The 25,465-nt window shown below is 44.5% G+C and overlaps 1 protein-coding gene across 2 annotated transcripts in view; it reads left to right on the top strand.

Annotated features, from left to right (window-relative positions):
• Window positions 1–25,465, top strand: part of NSMF (NMDA receptor synaptonuclear signaling and neuronal migration factor) — a 226,443-nt gene that overhangs the window by 48,780 nt on the left and 152,198 nt on the right. For both annotated transcript variants that reach the window (XM_078642103.1, XM_078642104.1), the window contains exon 3: window positions 21,146–21,706. In XM_078642103.1, the coding sequence (XP_078498229.1) occupies window positions 21,146–21,706 (561 nt within the window). The remainder of the gene's footprint in view (window positions 1–21,145; window positions 21,707–25,465) is intronic.

The raw sequence follows: 25,465 nt of genomic DNA, 5'->3' as shown, positions 1-25,465 counted from the left end.
CACCAAAAACAAGGATATGATCTTGGAAATAGATTATATTTTTCAGACCTTTAAACACTTCTGAGACCATCCTCTGAAAAACACTAGCAGCCGAGGACAAACCGAAATGCATCCTTGTAAATTGAAAGATACCTTCCATGGTGATGAAGGCTGTCAGATGTTTAGAAGAGTCATGTAAACGTATTTGGTGATAAGCGTGACGAAGGTCCAGTTTAGAGAAAAAATGTGCTCCTTACAACAATAAAATTAACTCATTAATATTGGTTAGGGGAAAGGTATCAGGAATGATATTCTGATCTAAACTCCTCAAATAAACACAGAAACGCAAATTGCCATCTGCCTTCTCCGTGATAACCACAGGAGAAACCCATGCAGAACACTCAACAGAATCAATGACACCACTGGATAACATTTCATCCAACATCTTCTTGACTTCTCCCCTCACCATAATGGAAACTTTCCTAAGCTTATGTTGGACAGTGATGGCTCTAGATGTAAGTTTTATTTTGTGGATGTAACCTTCTAAATTTCCAAGTTTGTCTCTGAACACTCCTTACCTCCCTCCAAAATGTCTTCGACTGGGAGTCATCCACCACCATTACTTCTTCAAAACCATGAGGGTCAATCTTAATATGGAGGTCATACTGGTGATACCAACCCAATATGGGGGGCCCAGATTCAGCCACATAAACTTTTCCCTTGACGGACCTGTTTTTGAAATGAATGTCTGTCAAAATATAGCCCAATATGTCTATCTGCTCTCCTTGATACCCACCTGAATTTATATTTTTGGGCAATAAGCTCATATGGGGCCATTCCTGTTGGTATATTCTCTTGGGTATGATGGTATACAACGACCCCGAATCTACCATGAGAGACCTTGTCTAACACCCAAGTTGTCAGCACTGGAAAATGATAGTGAGATCATAACAAATAACTTTAGGTACCCAATTATTTTTTTACACAGTTAGCACTACCATTTTTTTTTTTTATTAAATCTTTTTTATTTAAAGAAACAATGAAAAACAATACAAAAAAAGAAACACAAACGCAAAAAGGAGCATTTGTCAAGATTATCACATCCCGTGAAATAAACTCAGAATCATCAATATAAGCCTAACAAAAATGAATGTGTGTCCTCATGTAACGTAACTGGTGCTATGTAAAGCGCTCTGATACCCGATTCGGGTCAAGTTCGCGCTATATAAAACTCTGCAAAAAAAAAATAGAAAGAAACGTCACTGATAGTATTTCGGTCACATACTGGCATTAAACCTTAAAGTGTCTCAGTGTCAACATTAAATGGGGAACCATCACCAAAGGGGCTGCACAAAAAACCTCTGCTTTCATTCCATGGCTCCCATATTTTAGTCCATTTACCTGGGCATCCAGCACTACCATCTTTAGCTAACTTGTGCAAGGGACACCGGCAAGTTGATGGAGACCATTATTATTTTATGGATCATCAAAGAAGTAGAAGGGAAACCAGAAGCACACAGAGCAGCCCACTTAAACATCTTTAAATGTAAACCACAGGACCGTAAAAGGGGGTAGCAGCCGAGGCCACGTGCCCTAGAGCCCACTGTTTTCAGGGGCCAGTTCTGCACTGCTAAATCTATTTATAAATCACAAAAGCAGACTTAGGGCCAGATGTAGGTAATTCTATTTTACCGATTCATAAATACCGAATTTTACCGATTCGGTATTTATGAATCGGTAAAATAGAAGGGGGGAGATGTAGGTGAAATCGGTAATTGAATTACCGATTCTGTAAAAATCGGTATTTACCGAATCGGTAAATACCGATTCGGTAATGCCCATTGATTCCTATGGGCATTGAAGCCCATAGGACTCAATGGGCATTACCGATTCGGTAAATACCGATTCCAGCAAGGGCGCAGGGGGTGTCACTTTGACACCCTCTAGCACCCCAAATACTGTCATGGGTGCCATGTGGCAGACAGACATGCCCTAAGGGCATGTCTGTCTGTCACATGGCACAGGTGTGCATGCACACATGTGCATGCACACCTGGATTCGGTATTTTACCACCCAATTGGATTGGGTGGTAAAATACCGAATCTGTAAGGCCATAGAGACTCTGAAGAGTCCCACCTACATCCCGAAGTTACCGAATCAGTAAAATTACCGATTCGGTATTTTACCGATTCGGTAAATTTACTGAATCGGTAAATGTAGCCCCCTACATACCAAAAACCTATTTACCGGTCGGTAAATGGCCTCCTACATCTGGCACTTAGTCTGCTTTTGTGATATATTCTTGTTTAGGCAGGTAACCTTGGCAACCACCAGGTGTCGCAATAAATCAAGAGAGGCGTCCCATATCACATTTGTGACGTAGGCTGCACAACAGCTCTGACAATACTGATGATCTATAACGGATACAGCTGTGCATAAATTAAAGACCAGTGTCTGGATGCACATGTGCTCCTGTGAGTTTGCATCATGTTTCATTTCTACCATGGATGAATGTATGTCTTTCAAGCAAACTCTTTAAGAAGGATAAAGGCGATCTCAGACTTCAGCATTCAGAGACTTCCTGGCTGTACTTCAACTGAACATAAACATAACACTACGTGTTTTGGTAAAGCGCACGTTCACCCAGGGGGGTACCTTGGCACTGAATAACAGACGTTTATAACCATAGCTAAGAAGTAGTTAAATCTCCTTCCAGTGCTGTAAGTGGAGTGAAAATGAGTGGTGGGGTGAGGCTGAGTTCTGGAAGGGGCGTGGCCTAAGAAGCAGATCTAAAAGAACACCCACTTGATGCGTAATCTATGTTTCTAAAGGCGCAGTGTAATACTTGGGCATTAGAATCTTCTGCGTCATTAATTCATAAATTAACTCTTGCTGATCTAAGAAAGACCTGCAACAAAGTATGTACTTGGCAGTATACACAGCGCCATTATCCTGGGCCATAAAATAAAGTGAGTGTAGAGAACATGATTAATCATTTTGACTTTAATAGTATCTAAGGCCCTGGGACGCCAGCTTAAAACAGCAGTTTCCAATGTGTCATAAAGGGGCCTTTGAGTGACGTTGCAGCCCTGGCTTATAGCGCGAGGACAGCAACAATTATTTTCTTCAGAGGGCGAAGGACAGAAATCGAAGGCCCAGAGGGTTCTGGTCGATGCCCATTAGATCTGCCATGGCTCAACCCCAGAGCCAGAACCCACTTAGTGCACTTTCTCCTTCAACCTCGACTTTAGAAAGATATAGTGGGATCTCCACTAAAAGTGTGACATGCACTGACAACTCTGCACTCTGGAATAAAGTGGAGGCAGCCTAACTCTTTTGATGGGCTCCATGCTGCCATCTCAGTGGCCTTTGCACCTCCTCTTGTGCACCTCTGTGTCTTTCGTGGTTTTCTTGGGCGTATCCGTTTTGTTTCAGGCACTGCGGCTCCTTGATGCAGAGGTGTTGAAGTACAGTGTTACCACCACTGCCATTTTGTCGAGAGCCATAGTGTGGCATGGCTTGTGGTATGCCTGTAGCCTAAGACAAAAGAGTGAGGTGTGCCAGTTGTGAATTGATGGGGAGGGGCGTAGGACTGGGTGTGGTGAAAGTGATGAGAAGCATGAATTTTGCAGTGTTATGCTGTAGAAAATGATGAGACAGAAAATTGTTGATAGCATTGAAAAGCCCCACAGACAGTGCACATCTGCCCGCTTCAGGACAGACAGTGTAATTGGGGGCTGAGTGCATATTACGTAGCTTAGCCCTGGTGCCTCCCACCAGTGCTCTTCACTGCTGCGCTGGATTCTAAATGCTCCTTTCTCCTGCATGCAGGAATTGACTAGACCTTGAAAGCAACTGTAGAAAGTGGTGTAATAGCAACTCCTTCTTGCACCACGTCAGCCAGCCCAATGTTCTACACAAAGGTTTGGAGTTGGGAGCCCTCAACCAATTCATTTTGCAGTGTAGTTTATGAATTAGTTTCACGGCATAGCATAATTTTCCAAATATATTGACTGAAATGCTACTAGTTCTTTAGGCATTAAAAGAAAGAAACTAATGAAATACTAAGGAAATTGTGATTCACTCAGTCAGGGTTGTATGAGCTGAGGATGCCTCAACCTGTTCTGCTCTGAAAGTGGCACCCTCTCCCAGCCTCTCTGGAGTCTGTGTAAGAGATGTGGTGGGTAACATGCCACTGTCGCCACTGTCTTGGGTAGAAAATGTGCATTTATGTACTGAACTTTTTCCTCAATAGGTAGACTATTTTTCCCTGTGGAGCAAACATCCTCATTCACTCTCATAAAACACGGGGGTGTACCCTCTCTATTGGATGCTGGAGACACACCTATTCCTGTACCTTTCCAAGGTAGGATACTACCTGTAAATTGTTGATGAATACCTGTGAACCTATGAATTTTTAAATATCCGGTAGTTTACATAGGTTGACCCAACCAGGAACACTTCTGTCTCCTCAACATCTGAATTTCCAAAAATAGATATTCCACTATACGAGGGACTATTCACGTTTTCAAATACATTACATGTGAAAAAAATCACCTGTCCTGTTAGGGGATTTGCATTTCCCTCAGGTTTTGGTTGAGTCTGAAAGCATGTATTGACCAAAAGCAAACTCGATTGTCTGTGAATCTCAGAACTGTCAAACCAGGGGATCCCCTAAAAATATTGGTGGTGCACTATCGTCAGGTCCAGGCAATGCTCAGATTTGTACTTGAGTTTCTAGGAATGGCCACATGAGAAGAATTTCACCATGAGCACAAACAGATTCCTAGCTGAAAACTAGGAAAGGCCTTCGAGAGTTACAAAAATATCAACTGTTTTCGCCAGAGGAAGCCTTTAATGGGGGTTTGTCTTGTGTGGCAACACATATCTCCCCTTTATTTCAGAAATGGGCATATCCTGCGGGCGGGGTTAGAATGAGCAGAAAACATGACTGCAGAAGGTAACAGTTGTGCTCAGTCAATCAAATATGTTCAGTATTTTCGCAATGAGTAAGGTGAAAATTTAGCACATCTAAATTAAACGTTAGAAATAATGCAACATGCTAAAAGAACTGGATTCTTTAAAATTAAAATTTAGCACATCTAAATTAAACGTTAGAAAAAAATTAAAATTTAGCACATTTAAATTAAACGTTAGAATGCAACATGCTCAAAGAACTGGATTCTTTAAAATCGCGTAAGCTTGCGAGGGTCTGCTCGTTTGCAGCGTCTGCAGCCGTTGAAGTGAGTTGAGAGCTCAACAGAACCAACCTCTGCAGCCTATTTGGAAAAGACGGGAAAACATGTTTCGAGACATTTGTGCCTTGATATATGCGATTCTTACACAAGCCTTAGCTGAGTGGTGTTTACCGCAATAGAGTCCAGTATGAATGGTGGGTTTTAGACACGAGAGAGGGGTGCAATATGTTTGTATCCGTTTAGAATGTACATCTCCCATACTGTCACTTCATCAGCCTAATGTCTGGCCTCCTGCCTCTGGCCTTCTGTTGGTGATATCTTTGCACTCGGGGAAGCCTTGGGTTAGCTTGTCTAGCTGCCGAGCTATTATCGCAGTCGCCAAAGGCACCGAGCAGCTGCCTGCCCGCTGGTCAGCAAGAACCTGCCATAATTGCTTTCAATCAAGTTTCCATATGTCAGCAGGGCCCAAGTGGCCTATTTACATTCAGGCCATGCCAGTGGAAATAAATGTGACCAATAAAACACGTTATTTGGAACAAGTGTACCCATAAACTCACCTACACACGTTTATTATTGCAGTGCTGAGGTCGAATTCCATGTTCACACAATAGTACAGAACGAGCAACTTGAGAAATCACTGCTGGCAGATTGAATGCGCCTATTCTTTCTCACAGAAAAACAAGTTGGCCCATCCAGAAAAGGTCTATTAAATGATATTATATCTCACTGTGTGTATTAAGCCCTTTACTCTTTGTTTATAGCATATAAACAGCATTGCATAAGCCATATATGCAGATCTGCCGAGAGAACAGTCCTATTAATTGCCATAGTTGAGGGAAGGAAGGGGCATCATGACCCGCCAGAGGCGTTGCCACTTCCCAGGCTCAAGAATGGTAGCAAATCGACCTCGAATCTGGGGAACCGGGTTCGAGTCTAGGCAATGACGCTGAACATCCTGTGATTCTGGGCATATCACTTAATCTCCCCGTGCCTAACAAAAATGAATGTGTCCTCTTGTAATGCAACTGGTGCTATGTAAAGCACTCTGATACCCGATTCGGGTCAAGATCACGCTATATAAAACTCTGTAAAAAAAAAAGATGTTGCACTTACATTGGGCTTTATTGAGGATTATTTACCATCGTCCTATGGATGTGTGACTAACTGGCGCCTGAGTTATCCAGTGACCAGGTAGGGGGTGGACTCGAGTGGACAAAGCCCCCACTACTTTTAGAAAGGGGACTCAATTCACCTGAGGCTGAGAGGTGCCACTTTGTGCCCCTACACAGCGGCTACTTGGATTTGCAAACACCGGATGCCTATGACCCAGTCTCAGGGTGTTTGTAATCCTCTATCCCACCAGCTGCATCCTCTGTATTTGTGAGACTGGCCCAGGAGATGTTATCTTTTAATCTCTTATCTGAGGAACAGAGAACTGGACAGAGTTAATCCTTCTATGGCTTAATGCACTGCAAATGTGAAGCACTGTTGTACTTTGGGGCTGAATAAAAAAACAGCTTCAGGAAACAAACACAAAATAACATCACATGTTGTTTATTCAGTAAAAACAGTTCAGCATGTAATTTCCAAGTTGTACAGGTCTGTTTAAAAATCTTGTCATTTTCGAACATTTCAGAGCTTAATTAGAAATTGATGTGAAAATAATACCAGTGATGTATAAAAAGTAAAGCCAAAAATTTTCTTTTCACAATTCTTTCTGGTTATGTTTATTTGTTTCTTTAAAAATAAAATATGCCTTTGGCCTTTTAATTGAAAATTATTACAAAGGTATGACATTACTTCTTGTGGCATCACCACATGTGACATCATTGTGATGTGTTTTTGATCATTAGTCCCCCCACTGTTTTCCATATGACTTGTGTCTTGCCCAGTGCCACGGCAGGTGCAGGGAAACACAGGCGCATAGACAGAGAGGCAAGAACCAAGGACAGGCATGGACCAGTGGTGTAGCAAGGGTGCCATGAGCCGTAGAGCAAGTACAACATTGTCCCTGCTCCCTGCGCCTGGCAGGGTTTCAGAAGTCAGCTATATATTGGGTGCTTCAAGTCCCTTATATCACTGGGTACCTACGATACCATTCGACTTGCTTTACTAATGGTAGCCGCGCCCCTGACGGCCGGGTGGGTCTATCTATACAGCCCCAGTGCTGTCTGCTGCCCCCACCATAACCTGTCTTGTTTTGGTGTGGTCCACTGTTTAGGGTGGCGAGTGTCTGTTCTACCTGCAGTATTTAGGATACTTCAATTCTCGGGGTGCTGCCTTTTCCTGGAGTTTCTAACTCTGGGGTGCTGCTTTTTCTCATGCTACTGGGATGTAGATGTTGTTGTGGTGTTCTGGTTCCATAGATCCCGGAGAGATGTGTTTTCCAGGAAACAGGGCTCGCTTAAGTGCAGCTCTTCTCCGAGTGCTGTGGTTCTGTAGCTCCCGGAGTGATTTCCAGGATACGGCACCTGCTAAAGAGCAGTGTTCTCGAAATGTTGTGGTCTGTAGATCCTGGAGAGATGTGTTTTCCCTGATACAGGACTTGCTATAGTGCAGCTGCTTTCGTAATGTTGTGGTTTTGTACATCCTTGAAGTGATGTTTTTTATCAAGACTGACAGATTTGCTAGGAATAGTCGCCCCTGTGGTGTTTTGCTTCTGTAGATCCTGAAGAAATGTGTTTTGTGGGATGCTCCTGTTGAGGAGGTATTCATGTTTATTAAGTGCTGCAGCATTGAATATGCTGCAGTGCTGGCAGAGCTGCAGTTGGCAAGGTGCTCTACAGCTGACAGAACGCTACAGTTGGCACAACAGTGCATTTGGCTGGGCGCTACAGTTGGTGAGGTGCTTTGGCTGGAATTGGAAAGTTGCTACAGTTGTCTCTCCACTCCAGTGCAGGTGATGGGGCGCTGCAGCTCACAGGGATGTGTGTTTGAAGGTTTGCTGCAGTTGGGTTATTCACGTTAGTGAGGTGCTGCTGTTGGGTCACTGCAGTTGGCAAGGTTGTAGCACTGAATGTTTGCTGCAGTTGGTGGGTTGCTCCAGTTAATGAGGGGCTGCAGTTGGCAGGGTTGGTGCGGTTAGTGAGTTACATTTGGCGGGTTGCTGCAGTTAGCAGGGCTGTCTGTTTGTAAGCTTGCTGCAGTTGGTGGGTTGCTGCAGTGAGTGAGTTGCAGTTGATGATTTGCTGCAGTAGGCTGGGTCGGTGCAGTTAATGAGTTACTGCAGTTGGTGAGTCGAGCAGATTATCTAAAATTTCCTATGCATCAGCCGTCACCGTTGTCAAATAATATACTCTCATGAGGCACTTTGTCTATCTCTACTGAAGCGGTGCATGACATTTGCTTCATTTTATTTTGCGTAATTAAGTAATATTGTAAATTTGATATATTTAGCACAGTTTTTTGTGCAAAATGCATTATCATGTCAATTTTGGACACATGGTTGCATTTCACACAAAAAATATAGCGCAAATACCAGAGGTGCTGCGCACATCTTCCGCTCACATTCTGTTCATGTTGTTCCCCCAAGAGGATTTTTACCTAAACGGACTTGAATTACATGACGTGTATAAAGACCATCATTGCAGGAATTGTGCATAACAAGCATAACACGAGATACTGGAAATTACTCAAAATATTCCCAGGGTAACAAAAAGTTTTATTATTACAGTTTGTGCAGTTCCGAAGGGTTAGCAAGCTATCCGCAACACCGTTGCCATGATGAGCTTCGATGTGTCCAATCTGTCTCATTAGATAGCTTGCGTTGTCACTTCAGAACTGCACACACTGGGCCTCATTTATGAGCCCTTGCGTCACTTTTACGCCGCCGGTGCGTCACTTTTTGTGACGCACCAGTGGCGTAAACAATGCGCCTTGTTGCGCCATATTTACAAAGTGACGCATCTAGGTAGATGCATCACTTTGTAAACCCCTGCGCCACATTATACCTGCGCCAGGTATAATGTATGCAAAGGGGGTGTATTGATGCAAGAAAGGGTCATAGAAGTGACGCAGTGAAATCTATGAGATTTCACTGCGTCACTTCTAGGACACCGTTGCGTCAAAATCTTGCGCCTGCCTCACAGCAGGCGTAAGACTGACGCAAGCCCTTTCACATGGGGCTTGCCCCATGTGAAAGGAAGCATTGCTGGAGTTGTGTCACTTTTGTGACACACTCCAGCAATGCGTCACTTTTGCGCTTACAGATACGTCAGAAATACTGACGTATCTGTAACTCCTTGCGACATGATGCATCATATATTAAATATGACGCATCAGGTATGTCGCAAGGAGTGCGCACTGAGAAGTGACGCATCGCTGCTTTCAAGCAGCGATGCATCATTTCTCATAAATGAGGCCCACTGTATTTATATTATTTGATGGGGAGGACGTTTTCTGGACTGGTTAACCTTTCTTCCCCTCTCCATAAAGGCAGTAACACAAAGTTAGCCCGAGTCTGTTCTCCTTCATTGGTTGTGCTATTGCACATATGTAAAAATTCTTCCTTAGAAACTAATGTTGAATCACTTAAGATCTGTCTTCACAGGCAACTCATGTCTAGGTGGCCGCATGTGAAATCTTAGGCTTATAAAGCTAGGAAACGTGGGCCTAGGTTTAGTAAGAGTTGCACGTACACTTACCCAAGGCTGTGCAAATATGTACTGGCCAATGGGCCTTCTTAATAGATGCAATGCTTTGCATCGCTATGTGCTGCTTTTCATGCGTTCATAGATAACCCCCTTGGTGTGCTAAAAGGCCATCATATATAAATAACTCTTAAAATAATCCATCCTTCTTTAAGTTCTTAATGTTTAGCTAAATTAAATTCAAAAGGGATCAGGTTAATGTAGTATTCTCCAGTTGTAGTATTTGGGAACAACTGTTTGACAGAGGATGCAGGGCAAGATTTTCGTATGATAGATAATTTTTTTTAATAACACATTTTATTGAGTTTTACGGTACATAGTGGGCAGTGCATATATTTTTAGAACAGTATGTATGAGATGGTAGCAATTATATCCCAAAAACAGTATTGCCTGTGAACATACAGGCCAACAAATAAACTTGGCACAATTTCCACTGTAAGAAATGTCCAGATGAACATATGTAGGTGACAGAGGTGACTCATTGTACATTAGTATGGTCTACCTTGATTTTATTGTCTGGTTTAAGGCGGGTCTAGGGACGGCAGGGGAGGCAGATCTATATCCGGGTATATTGCCCAGCGAGACCATATTTTTCTGTGTTTTTGTGGACAGCTCCCCGCCTGGTACACGACAATCTCGGCCCCCATGCACCTGTCCATGGCCTTCCTCCACCTCCCCATTGACGGTGGGGAAGTCCCCTTCCACGTTTGGGCAATATCCCGCTTGGCAAGTATGATGGATCATTTTCCTAGGGACATTGTTAAGTACATTTTGCAATCTTTATTGTTTTTCTATCCGCATTTTACTTGGTTTGTGCGATGGGCTTCTTGGGGCACAGTTTGAGAGCTGTATTTTATTAACACGTGCCTCAGTAACAGACAGTCGTCTTTAGGGTGAGGAATTATTGACTAGGGGATCACACTCTAGAGATTGTCAAAAAACTTAGTGACACCATTTGCAATTATTATTAGAGCTTACTAGCGATGCCTTTTTCAGGTTAGTCATAAAGTGAAACAGTTGTGTCTCTTTTCAAGGTAATGAATGAAATAAGTCCTAGGGCCTTTTCTTCATCCTGTATTCTATGCCCCCTCTGACCCCAGCTCTCACCAACTTCTCCAGTGATAAATCAGTGAGTCTCATGATCTAATTTCCAATCCCATCTGATATGCTCCTTCTATCCCCCAGATGAGTCTTGGCTCTCACCGAGTTCCCAGGTCACAAATGGGATACATCTCAAGGTCTATCTATCATCTCACACTCTGTTCCTCTTCTAACACCACTCTCATTGTGTTCTCATTGCCCAACTGGAATGAGTCACAGGGTGACTCTTACATCATACACTCTGTGCTCACTCAACCCTCAGCTCTCATCAAGCTCTTAGGTCAGACATGGAATGAGTCTCAGGGCCTAACTATCATCCAACCCTCTTGTCAGCCCTCTAACCCCAGCTCTCGTCGAGTTCTTAGCTTACACATGGAATGAGTTCCAGGGACTATATATCAACCTGCACTCTGTCATTCCTGCTATCCCATGTTGTGATGAGTTCTAAAGTCACATGGAAAGGGTCTAGGCAGTTGCCCCAGTGAAAAAGAAAATGTTAATAAAATAATTGTATTATCATTTTCTTTTTCACCGTTGCTTCTGCTAGGTAGCCGAGTCGTGGGCGGGGCCATCTACCTGAGGTTCAGGAGGAGGAGTTGTGGGAACTACTAAGTGCGCATGTCAGTTTGGCTGGCCGTTTTAGCACTTACCATTCTCTTCCAGGGGATACTCATTAATAGTCATAAGCACTGAATTATCTCCGCCCATGAGCGGGAACCCGGAACACATAAACAATATACATATATATGTGTAAATATACCAAAAAGTACATAGTACTAAACTAATTATACACATATACATGTATAAGACCCATAATATGCAGCCTAACATATATACATAGGCTAATAAAGCCAAACTTACACACGTTCTGTAGCATGAAAATATGCTATATATCAATGCAATAAACAAGCATGAGCCTAAAATGCATTTCATAACCATGAAAACCTTTTATTTTCATCAAAGAACCTGTTGTAAACAATTATTAGCCTAAAAGGCTGCATATGAAAAAATGCCTGTGTACAGAAAATCAGACGGGCACCCTGCCTTTAAGGCCCCAGAGAATCTGCACACTTTGCCTTTAAGGCCTCCAGGGGAACTCTGTTCCCATAATGCCCCACAGGTGACAGTTAGGCCAGTTCTTTTTTCCGGCTTGTTCTGTGAGGAACCTGGAACTTGAGCTCGGCTAATTTTTGGCGTTTTTCTGTCAGAAGTTGGTTTTTTCTTGTCTTTTTTGACAATATACTACTCTAGTGGTGGTTTAATACCTTTTTCTGACTAAACTGTTGGTGTTTTTTAGTCAGAATGCCACCTTTATTTTACAAATGTCCTTCCTGTGGGAAGAAGATGTCAAAAACGGACCCACACTCTGTTTGTGTGGTTTGTCTTCCAGCTTCTCATAAGGTGGAAGAGTGTTATCACTGCCTCAACCTTTCTAATAGGACTTTAAGAGAAAGGGAGAAAATGAGGTTGCTGGGCCTTCTGGAGAGAGAAAGCCGTGGTGAGAAGGGCTCCAAGAGCTTGGTGTCATCTGCTAAGCCATCTTCTCAACCCAAACGTCGAAGAACAGCTTCTCCTGAAGGTAGAACTAAGTAACATCGACTCCAGGGAGTGTCGCCGTCAAAAAAGGTGCGCTCGGCGTCGAAGAAGGCTCCATCGACGTCGAGGACATCGCCGGTGAGGCAAGGTTCAGCGTCTAGACAGTCGCCGTTGAAATCCCTTTCGACGTCGAGACATCTGGTGTCGATTGCAGTAAGGACGACGTCGGGGGTGCAAGGTTCGACGTCGAAGGATCGTAAGAGATCGACGTCGAGGGAAGAGAGGCATCCGACTTCGAAGGATCGAGTGTCGTCGTCGAAGGATCCAGTGTCGACGTAGAGAGAGAGTCATCAGTCGACGTCGAAGGGGAGACGACGGTCGAGGTCGAGGGAGAGACGTAAGTCGACGTCGAGAAAAAGGTCGACGTCGAGAGGCGAAGGAAGATCGCGTCAAAGAGTTCGACGTCGAGACCTAAAAAGAACAGAAGGTCGAGGTCTCCATCGCGACGTAGGTCGACGTCGAAACATGCTTCGGGCTCGAAGCATGGAGTGTCAGAGTCTAGGTCTCCCCCACCTGATGAAAGGTCGGTTTCGAGACTATCAAGACCAGCCTCTCGGACCTCACTTAGGTCTTTGTCGAGGTCAGAAATAAGTCCACAACCTTTAGTGGCGTCTACACCGCAGGGTCAGCAAAAAGACAGGTCTGCGGCGGGTCAAGAGGCAGCGCACCAGGACTCTTCTGTGGTGGCGCATTCTGGCTCAACCTCAGGGCACGTGTGTCAGATGACAGACAATTGGTGCATCAAAATCTGAGCGGAGTGTAGTCTCCAGAGCCTCCAAGTCTTCAGCAGGGCTGCATATTGTGCAGGTTTCACCTGAGGCTTCACCTGAGCGTGCAGAGCGGCCTCTTAACATGTCACCGAGGTGGCTGGAAAGCCTGAGACATTGGAAGATGCGTCCAGATGCAGGACTGATGGGGGTGAGGGCTCCGGTCCCTCAGACGGAGCTGCATAGAAGATCACGCCCGAAATCCCTAGTGAGAGAGAGATCACGTTCGAGGGAGCGTAGGAGGCAGCGATCGGCAACTCCTCAGAGACGGCGTAGAACCCCTTCACCATCTTCTACGTCATCTTCATCCTCTTCAAGGTCTTCATATAGAGACTATTCTCCCACTATATCATCTACTCCACCTTCCAGAGTGTCTCCCGTAGATGATTTGAGCACATTTAATGATGTACTATGTCGTGGGGCGAATAAGTTCAACATCAAGATGGCAGTTCCCCAAGTGACATCGTCAGTCATCTTTGAAACCCTGCATCACAAGACTTCTGGCAGGCCTCTTCTGCCGTTAGTGCCCGGTTTGATAGAACCAGCAATGAGAACATTCTTGACTCCGGCCACGGTGGGTTCAGGTCCTTCTAGGATTGCTAAAAAGTACAAGGCTCCAGAAGAAGATCCACTATTTTTGCGCTCTGACCCACCTCCAGACTCACTTATTGTGGCGGCTGTCAGAAAATCGTATTCTGCAGCATCTACCTCTTCTGCTCCACCTGAAAAGGATAGCAAGAGTATGGATTCCTTGGGGCGAAGAATGGCTAACACCTCGGGGTCGGTCATGAGAGTGGCCAGTGCGGCAGCCTTACTGGGCCGCTATGATCGTCTGCTATGGGACTCGGTGGCTCGTTTTGCGGATAAACTCCCTCAGGAAGATCAAAAGGATTTCCTGGAGGTTGTGGAAGAAGGCGGACTGGTGGCTAACCAGAGCATTAGCGCGGCTGCTTATTCGGCGGATCTGGCAGCACATGGCTATGCGCACGGTATTTGTGCTAGGCGTTCAGCTTGGCTGTGCCTTACTGGGCTAAAGCCTAAGGCCCAGAGGAAAATAGTGAATTTACCGTTCAATGGTTCGAATCTGTTTGGATCTCATGCTGACGATGAGATGTCCAAGATGAAAGTGGAGTTGGACACTCTTAAGGCCGTAGGTCTTGAAAGGAAGAAAGAATTTAAACGTCGGGGTAATTTTCGTCCCTTTGACAAGAGATCTTTCCAGCAGAGGAGCCAACAGACGAATTGGTCCTCGCAAAACCAAGGCCAGAATCAACAGAGGTCGCAATTCCAACAGCGGCGACCTGGGCGAGGCAGAGGTAATGGAAATAGGCAGCAATCATCCGCTACCAAACAGCCTCAAAAACAATGAACGGAGGCTTCCTCCACAACCGTGTGCCACTCCGGTTGGAGGAAGTATTGTGTGGTTTCTGGACGAGTGGAAACAGATCACAAAGGACAGATGGGTGATGGGTATCATTCATAGCGGGTTCCTTTTGAGATTCAAGAAGCCACCCCCTGTCATGCGTCCTCTAAAGATGTTACAGTGGAATGTAAAACGTTTACAAAAGGAAGTGAACATCCTTCTGAAGAAGAAGGCCACAGAACTAGTTCCATCTCAGCAGAGATATCAAGGCCTGTACTCTCGATTTTTTCTCGTAAAGAAAAAAGATCCAGCTACGGAGTTCAGACCCATTCTGGATTTGAGACTGTTGAACAGATTCATTCGAAAGGAGAAGTTTCGAATGCTGGCTCTTCATCAGATCTTCCCCCAGTTACATCAGGGGGATTGGATGTGCTCCATCGATCTGAAGGATGCTTATTTTCTTATTCCGGTATCCAGAAAACATCACAAGTTTCTCAGGTCTCAAGTAGCTGCTCATCACTATCAGTACGCAGTACTCCCATTCGGCCTGAGATCAGCTCCCAGAACCTTTTCCAAATGTATGGCGGTAGTTGCCGCTTGTCTTCGAAAGAGACGGATTTTCATATATCCGTACTTAGATGACTGGCTTCTAAAAAGTTCATCCCCATCTCTACTGGAAGAACATCTATCGATATGCCTCCACCTCATGTGCAAGTTGGGTCTTCAAGTCAATTACAAGAAGTCCATAATGAACCCCACCCAGAAGATCCACTACCTGGGTGCTCAACTGGACACGGAAAAAGAAAACGTGTGTCCTTCAGAGGAGGGGTGGTTATCCATCAAGGCGAAGTGTATTCTTCTCCTTCAGTCTGCACATCCGACAGTTCGGCAAGTGTCCTCTCTCCTGGGGTCCATGGCATCGTGCATCTTCATCGTTCCAAACGCACGTTTGCATATGCGTCCTCTACAACAGTGTCTGGAAGATCAGTGGAAGCAGAGGACGGGTTGCTGGGAGGATCGAATTCATCTCCAACAGTCTGCAAGAGATTCCATCCGGTGGTGGATGAAGAAGACACACTTGATGAAGGGAGTTCCTTTTCATCAGGACCCATCAACGCAGACTCTGATCACAGACGCCTCTCTCCAAGGTTGGGGGGCGCATATGGGCCCTCTGCAGGTACAAGGGCTGTGGTCAGACTTCGAGAAAGGATATCACATCAATCTACTCGAACTCAGAGCGGTCCATCTTGCTCTCAAGTCCCTGGCTCCATCTCTACAGGCTCGGTCCCTCCTGGTGCAAACAGACAATACAACTACAATGAATTACTTAAACAAGCAGGGGGGTACCAGGTCCAGGACTTTGTCCATAGAAACCCAGACCATCTGGCATTGGTTGCTAGCACGAGACCTGTCAATAACAGCGGTTCATCTACCAGGGAGTCTTAACTCACAGGCGGACGACCTCAGCAGAGACTTCGTCGAAGCGCACGACTGGGTTCTCAACGAGGACGTCGCGCACAGCATTGTCCAAGCTTGGGGAACACCAGACATCGATCTGTTCGCAGACGCGGCAAACACAAAATGCCCCGTCTTCGCGTCCAGGTTCTCCCAGAGAGAGTCTCAAGGGAATGCCCTTTTGATAGACTGGTGTCAAAACTTGCTGTACGCTTTTCCACCGACTCCGTTGATACCGGCAGTGATCAACCGGATGTACAAGACCGACTCCAGAATGATACTGATTTGCCCAGAGTGGCCACGCCAGTGGTGGTTCCCAGATCTCCTCCAGTTCTCAGAAGTGCCACACAGGAGATTGCCTTGTCGCCCGGATCTTCTGTCCAAACAGGAGGGGCGAGTGTTTCATCCCAATCTGCCCTCCCTGCGCTTGGCAGCATGGCTCCTGAAGTCATCCAGTACAGGCACTTGCAGCTGAATCCGGAGTGTATGAACATCCTTAAGGAGGCAAAGCGGCCTTCTACAAGACAATCCTACGGATTTAAGTGGAAACGCTTTTACCTTTGGTGTCAGAGTAAGGGTCTTGACCCTATTTATGGTCAAGAACAGGTGATCTTACCTTATCTGCTTTACCTTGATGAATCTGGTTTGCAGTTTAGTTCCATCAAAGTCCATCTTGCTGCAATAACTGCTTATAGAAAATCACCAACACAGATATCTTTCTTTCGGATGCCTGTGGTGAAGGATTTTTTGGAAGCTTTAAGGAAGGTGTATCCTCCAGTCAGGTCTCCTTCTCCACCTTGGGAGCTTAATGTGGTGTTGACCAAGTTAATGGGCCCCCCCTTTGAACCCATACATAAAGCGTCTTTACAACACTTATCTTGGAAAGTAGCGTTCCTGGTGGCCATAACTTCTGCTCGTAGGGTGAGCGAAATCTAGGCTCTGTGTTGCAAGGAACCGTACACTATTTTTCATGGAAACAGAGTGGTGCTCAGAACTCATCCTGCTTTCCTGCCCAAGGTGGTGTCGGATTTTCATATTAATCAAACCATAACATTGCCTACTTTCTTTCCAAAACCTTCGAACCCGGCTGAACGGGCTCTACATTCGTTAGATCTGAAAAGGGTTTTGAAATTTTACTTGGACAGAACAAAGTCTTTGAGGCATACGGACCGTCTGTTTGTGAACTATGGTCCTACGAATACTGGTTTGGCAGCGTCCAAGAGGTCCATTTCTAGATGGATAGTGTCATGTATCCTACTGGCTTATCAGCTAGCCTACAAGTCTTTATCAGGTAGACCTAGGGCGCATTCTACGAGGGGGAAAGCTTCCACCACAGCTCTCCTTAGGAATGTGGCTATGTCAGAGATATGTAAAGCAGCTACTTGGCGTTCAGTGCATACGTTTACACGCCATTACTGTTTAGGTTCTGATGCGCAGGTTGATGCACAAGTGGGACAAGCATCCCTCAGAAATTTGTTTGCTAATTCTAGCTGAACCCTATGGTTTAAAAGTGTGGCTATACACTTATCTGTTCTCCCGCTTCTGGTGGGTATGAGCTTGCTACTCTATTCAGTGCTTATGACTATTAATGAGTATCCCCTGGAAGAGAAGGATTAGTTACTTACCTGTAATCCTAGTTCTCTTCCAGGGGTATACTCATTAAAGTCATAAGCACCCTCCCGCCTCCCCGGACGAGCAGTAGCATTGAGTTTTCGATAGGTTATTATTGTAAAGGTTTTAAAGTGAAGATTCCTGCTAAGTCTATGGTGCCGTACAAAAGAACTGGCCTAACTGTCACCTGTGGGGCATTATGGGAACAGAGTTCTCCTGGAGGCCTTAAAGGCAAAGTGTGCAGATTCTCTGGGGCCTTAAAAGGCAGGGTGACAGTCTGATTTTCTGTAAACAGAAATTTTTTCATATGCAGCCTTTTAGGCTAATATTTGTTTACAACAGGTTCTTTGATGAAAATAAAAGGTTTTCATGGTTATGAAATGCATTTTAGGCTCATGCCTGTTTATTGCATTGATATATAGCATATTTTCATGCTACAGAACGTGTGTAAGTTTGGCTTTATTAGCCTATGTATATATGTTAGGCTGCATATTATGGGTCTTATACATGTATATGTGTATAATAAGTTTAGTACTATGTACTTTTTGGTATATTTACACATATATATGTATATTGTTTATGTGTTCCGGGTTCCCGCTTATGGGCGGAGATAATTCAGTGCTTATGACTTTAATGAGTATACCCCTGGAAGAGAACTAGGATTACAGGTAAGTAACTAATCCTTACTCCACCCGGCAGTGTTGTGCAGCCGGGTGAAGAAAAGCTACAGGCATACAGTCCCTGTCTGAGCGCTGAACCACAGCACTCAGACCAATCCAAGCACTTCTCTCATGCTGGGAATAACATTCCCAGCATGAGAGAAGCACTGGTATTGGCATGTGGGAGCCTGCTCAGTGTCTAGCAGTCCTAGGATCAGGAGAGGAGGAAGATGGATCGGCGCAGTGCCAGGTAAGTTTTATTCATATATATTTGTTTTAATGTAATTTATGCCCCCCACCCCCTTGCCGCCCTGCCTAGTACCATTGGGAGCAGCCGCCACTGACTTTAGATTCCACCCCATGCTTTGTGTTCTATCTAACCAACAGATCCTACTGAGTTTTCGTGTTATAAATGGAATCAGTGTCAGGGTCTATTGTCCGTCCCACACACTGTCCTCCTTCTTACTGCCCATTCTCTTCAAGTTCTCAGGCCAGATATGGAATGAGTCTCAGGTTCTATTTATAATCCCACAACATGTCCTTCCCCTAACCCTAGCACCCGTTGAGTTCTTAGGTTCCTTATGGAATGAGTCTCATGAACTAACATTTATCTCCACTCTCTATCCTCACTTCAACCCCCAGCTCTCAATGAATTCTCAGGTCACATATAGAACCCCTGAGCTCATGCAATCTTATGGTTTACCTTCTATCCCACACTTTTTCCATCCTCTCTCTCAAGTTCTCAGGTCACATATGAAATGTGTTTCAAAGTCTATTTTCCATCCCACACTCTTCCTCCCTCGTACCCCAACCCAAGCTTTCATTGAGTTCTTAGGTCATCCATGGACTGAGTCTCAGGGTCTTTATACCATGTCATTAATTGTGCTCCTGCTAATCTCTAGCTCTCACTAAATTCCTAGGTCACGAATGAAATTGGTAGAAGAGATGTTCTTCTTTGCAAACTTTCAAAGTAGTGAGCCACATGAAAATGTCTTCAATCGAGGGGGTGGTCGACCAGAAGTGATGTGCACAAGCTCTGAAGGGTGGAAAAATGTTCCACGAGGCGCCACATGAGAGTGCTTGGCATGTGTCACCCATCCTTGGGCTTCATTTGTTCTGTGCACTGTCTTGTAACCTGAAGTACAGGCCAAAAAAATGCGGACTTGCATTTTATTTGTCACTTTATCTTACAGTACCACCGGTGAGAGTCAGACCCTTTCAGATTCTAACCCTGAATTGATGCTACAGACATGATCCTGTTCTTGTACATTGGAAGCAGCCATTCCAAATGCCGAAATGGCAGATGCTCAATGTAGTACTAGTGTCAACATCAGATTTCCAATGGTAAATCTTTTCTGTAGACCTCTTTATGGCACACTTCTTCTGTTGCAGGGAGTTATTTCAGAATCAATTCCTGCCAGACATTGGCTATGTAAGCTTCCATATTTGTGTTTGTGTGTAAGTGCCTTTACAGTGCTCACCTTTAGACGGCTCTGTTCAGCCCACCTCTAAATGTATCTCAGTGTTTTGAAAGTCTGACGTCCTGTAACTACCAGATTGCCACTAATTTCCGAGAAGTTCCATTTTCCTTCCGAGTTCTGTATAGTTCCTCCCTAATGCTGATGGCGACAAGAACTTGTGCAAGATGAAAGAAAGGGAACAGATAGAAAGTAGAAGACCAAACTCACTTGCTCCATTAATTTTATCATTTAGTTGGTAAATGTTAGAAGGAATGAGTTGGGGGGGGGGGCTGTGTTTCCATGATACCTGTCTGATGCGTCACATTATAAACTTGAAAAAGCCTGTCTTCTCCGAGGAGGTGGAGCATGGCCTTATCTCGAGGGAGGTCAACTATGGATAGCATAGGTTCGGTGTGGTCTTCATTCAATTGGTTGGTTTCCTCAGTCTCTCCCTTTGCAGCTATGTTCCACAGCAGTCAGTATCTACTCAGTCCCAGGCTTTAAGAGCCGTTATGGGCTGATATGTTTGGGGCGTGTGTATTGCATATTACACATGCTTTTGTAACAACCTGCAAATCCTTGCTTGGTTCCTCTCCACATGTATTTTCCTGCTTTATGTAATTTCCTTATGCCCCACACATTATACTCCTCCTGCCACTGATTCCATTCTCTTGAGGGAAGTCACCTATTGCATTTCCACTTATAAGCTTCAGCCTTCATACCTCTGTTTCCTTCTTCTTCCGTACCCTTCTCCTCTTCCAAGACCACACCAAGCGTCATTGGTTTAGACCAAGCACATATGACATAGGTCCAAGTAAATGTATTTAGCGCAGATTTTCAGGATATGAAAAACAAGATAAGATCTAGCATGGATCCACCCCTCCCCCTCTAACCAGATCAGTATTGAGCACCTCTGAGCTTAGCACTATCACCTTAGACTTCCGCTCACATCACATGCCTTGAAATGTCCCAGTAGATGCTGAGGTGGAGTTTATTGGTGTTGTGGGGCTGATAGATTTGTGATTTATGTTGGCTACAAATTAAAAATGTTATCTATCTGTGTCACCGATATCAATCAATATGCACTAGTGTGGGCAAGGTAATACACCTGTTACTTTTTGGAGTGTGCAGACTGAAGTATCTTAAATGTAACTATTGGGGAGAGCACTAGACCATACATTAATAATTGTTTGTAATCTCTAAACCAGCAGACACATGAAAAAAGGGTTTCCATTCCCAAAGCACATCATAGGGTCTTCCATCCAAGGGAACAGAGATAAAAACCGAGCATGTCACCTCTGTTTCAGATCACCTGTTAGCTGACTCCTACATTGGCCAAGAGGACTCCCCTGAAATGCAGCAAGCCGCCCAGAACAAGCGCAGGCTCTCACTCATCTCGGACAGCAAGTTTGAGAGGAGTTTCTCAGAGGAACACAGTGAGACTTTGATCCCGAGTGAGGGGTCTCAGGCTCGAGTCTACACCATCTCTGGCGAGAGACCTCTGCTGTCGGATCACGAGAATGAGAGCATGGAGCTAGTGGTGATTAAGGGAGGCAGAGAGGAGCACCAGCAGGACCCCAATCAACACCACCATCCCCACCATCACCACCATCATCATCATCACCACAACCACCAGCATCACCAGCACCAGCTGGCGCAGCCCTTGCAGAGTTCTGGGAGCTCGCACAACATCACAAGGCCTCCTAAGAGCTGGGCTGGCAGTCGCCAGAACTCTAAAGACTGCCCAACATGTACCAGATCAGCAATGCCCACCCAGCGGTCCTTTGACCTGGAGCAGCACCAATCCAGCGAGTCAGGGTGGCGTCGAAAAAAGCTGGAGCGTATGTACAGCATCGACCGAGTGTCCGGTAAGTGTGCAGGCACTCTGGGGTGGTGGCAGGGTGGATGCTGTGTCTACACAGGTACAAAGGATAGGACTAGTCTTAGTCATGGAATAAGCAAGTGAGCACAATAGAACAGAAAGTTCCCCTATCAGACGATAACAGCATCATTTGCTGCCCTAAATTATCAACAGATTAGAATGCAGTTGTAGATTGGTAAGAAGTTGTGTTCATGTTATAGTTATTTATGAACTATGAACATTACTGTAAGTACAGTTACTACTAAAGTTTTATTGAGGGGTAGAAAAGTGTAGAATAGTCCTGTCAGCCAAAGACACTCAATTAGACAAAGCCACAACAATAGCAACCGACCTAATCTATATATCTCATAAGGTCCTTGGACTGCAGCAATCACAATTAGCAATATCACTGCACATTAACTGTCCTGTCTCCTGTGTTATCCGGTGGCTGTCTACAGTACACACAGACATAGGGCCATAGCAATCACCACACGTTTGATACCGTAACAAAGTGAATATGTTTGAACAGAGTGCCAGCTACTACACTACCATATTGTTAACTATAAATCACCTCATTTCGTCCAATGAGCACAGCTGCTCAAAACCATTGTCACAGCTTTGGCTACCACCACTCATTTTAAAATAGACTCATGTGGGCAGCACATGCATATTCCCATGCACTAATACAATTGGGTGTTTATGAACATTAGCATACCTCTTGAGGTTCAAACAAGGGTTATCCATATAAGGAAGCACGTCGAATTCCAGATCAAGATTAAGAATATCTAACATGCTACGAATCTAGTTTAGCTTTAAATCTAACTTGGCACTATGTGAAGGATACTGATGCAATGTGAAGTCTAGCTTATCTATGAAAAAGGTGTGGTGACTTGCACTTATTGAACAATGAAATCAAGTATCTTATGTCCGTGCAAAAACTATTCAAGAATTGAAATGTAATGCTGCGGCTATATTGAAACTAATTTGTGAATTAATTTTTTGTACTAATGTCAACCTATTTGCTGAAATGAAGGAATGATGAGGTGAAAAAGAATTTAAAAATCCATAAATCACACGAGCGAGTTCTCATTCACTAATTGAATACAACCTCCAGTCAAGACCACTCCATCAGTTACCTGTAAGTGAACCTGAGGCATGTCATTTTCAACCTCTGTTCCTCCTACAGCTTCCCTGACAGGAGAGCAAATTAGAGCCAGATTAGGTTGTCCCTCTATCTCCAGTATTCCCCTCTCTACAGATTTAAAATGTGCAGAATTGTATTTTTTATCCCACACTTGGTTGCACATTCCTGACCAGAGTATCCCACCCCTAATCCTTGTTTTATCACACTTTCCCTCTTTTAAATTAAGGAATCATTTTCCTTCTTTCATTCCATTTTCATATAAACACACATGTAGAACACACAGATCCATCAGATAGCATTTGACTCCAACAGTCCTTGACCACTACTGTGTACAGGTGCATATCTATTTTAAAAAACATATTGAGAGCCGGCTTTCTCCACGGTGAGTAGTGTTGCACAAGATTACTCACTCATCCATCGGTGCTTGGAGGTGATGCAGGCGCTAACAGTGGCGTAAAGCAAAATGATGGGGTCCCCCTGCAGATTGTGATGAGAGGTCCCTGAGTCCCCTATATCTCACAGATATTGATTTGCCTTAGGCTGAATGGGGGCCCCTAAAGGATTGGGGTTCCCTGAAGGGTTGACCACACTTCACAGCAGTGGCTACAGCATTCTGTTAATTTGGAGAGGTGTGGCTCAGCAGCCACAGCGGCTGACTCCAGGGCTTATGGTTCAATCGCCGCCCGCAGCTCAGCTCAGCACCATGTGACTCTGTGCAATAGCTCACTTAGGGCCATATGTATCAACATTCCGTTTTGCGATTCCTAAATAGCGAATTTTAAGGAATCGCTATTTAGAAATCGCAAAATGGTATGTATGTAGAAATGCGCTTCTTTTTTGCGATTTCTTAAATTCTTAATTGCGATTAGCAAATTGCTAATCGCAATTAAGGAATCATTTCCCATTCATTTCTATGGGCCAGGAGGCCCATAGGAATGAAGGGAAAATGTGCGATTCGCAATTTGCTAATCGCAAATTGTGAATATTTTCAAGGGTGCAGGGGTGTCCAAAGGACACCCTGTTGCACCCCTGAAATCTGCATGGGTGCACATGTGGCGCACATACATGCCCTAAGGGCATGTATGTGCGTCACATGGCACTTGGAAAAATGAAACAATATGCATTTTGAAAGGAATTCGCAACTTACCACCAACTAGAAGTTGGTGATAATTTGCGATTCCTTAAGGCCAATTTGCTAATTTTTTTAGCTTCTTACATTGCATTTAAGGGATCGCAAAATTAGCGATTCCTTAAATGCAATCGCAAGATAAGGAACCGCATATTTTGCGATTCCTTATTTTTAAAGCAGATTTCCTTGATGCATACCATTTGTCCAAATTACATTCGCAAACGCCAAAATTCTGTGAATTTCGGCGTTTGCAAACTCAATTTGGCTTCATACATATGGCCCAAAATCTCTCCAAGGGCCCCCAGCGCCTTGAAACCTTAATGGGTGATAGGGATTTATTTATTTATTCACAGAACAAAGTATAATCGGGTGTGACAGGGATTGCAGAGCATTTCGTTGGAGGCTAAAATGCTGGGGTTCAGCTGGGAAAGGCGTTGCATGAAATTCTTTTGGTAACGTGGTGTGTGACTGGTATTGCAGCCAATCAGGCCTGAAATCATGTGGTTAGAGAGGCAAGGGTGGGGCAGGGCGATGGATGAGCTTGTATCGTGCTTTCTTTGTCTAAAGGATATGCTACTCTCTGAGTTTCAGTTGTAGGTAGGTTGCAAGGGAAGAGCCGGTAGAGGCAAAGCAAGGGTGCAAAGTAAGCAAAGAAAATGGCGCCTAGCCCCTGATTGGGCAGTAAAGGACGTCATATCTGCAGTGCAGGTGGGCTCTTAAGCCCCTGTGACCCAGTGGCACATTACATGTTGTGCTATATATCAGTGCTCGTGACAGCCGTGCTGCTTTTTAGATTAACATGGTTATTTTGATAGGCAAGTAACACTGACATGGTTAAGGCACCATCTCAGACCTGACTGACTTAATTACCAGCATCTCACGCGATCTTCAGATTGCACTGCAGATCAGTCCACCCTTGGGTGGATTGGTTTTGATTTTATCAGCAGAGGTTATACCAAAATTTGAACTCTAGGTGTAGATTTTATGAATTGTGCTGTGCTGCACGAATGAAACGAATGCCCTTACGCAAGGCTTTTGCTGAGTTTGTCTAAGGAAGTGGAGTACAGTCTGCAGTTTATAATACTGAAGTATTTTATTAGATTTGAAAGGATGAGAAAAACTCATCAATAATGAATCTGAGTTTGGGGGAAAATCAGTTTCGAAAGTACCACAATTTGTATTTCTATAAGCATTAGATGGGCCATATTTTTGCTGGTGCTTGGTAATACTTTTGTCTGGGTGCTAAGATGTTCATATAACATAGGACTCCTCCATCCCACATTATCTAAGCAGTAAAATAGTTACCAAATGTTTTGTATGTTGGCCCCAATGAAAACTTCATGTGATCTGGCCCATGTAGCCTGTGCACTGACTCTAAACCGATTAAAAGAGGAATAAAGTGGAATTTCGTGGTTGTGTATCCCTTATCTTTCATTAACCCCCTATGCTGCGGGGCATATTCCGCCGTGGTGCGAGTGGGGGCGGGGTTAGGC

The sequence above is a fragment of the Lissotriton helveticus genome, chromosome 5_1, assembly GCF_964261635.1.
Source record: "Lissotriton helveticus chromosome 5_1, aLisHel1.1, whole genome shotgun sequence".
Classification (NCBI taxonomy): Eukaryota; Metazoa; Chordata; class Amphibia; order Caudata; family Salamandridae; genus Lissotriton; species Lissotriton helveticus.
This window is presented reverse-complemented; position numbering and strand designations above follow the sequence as displayed.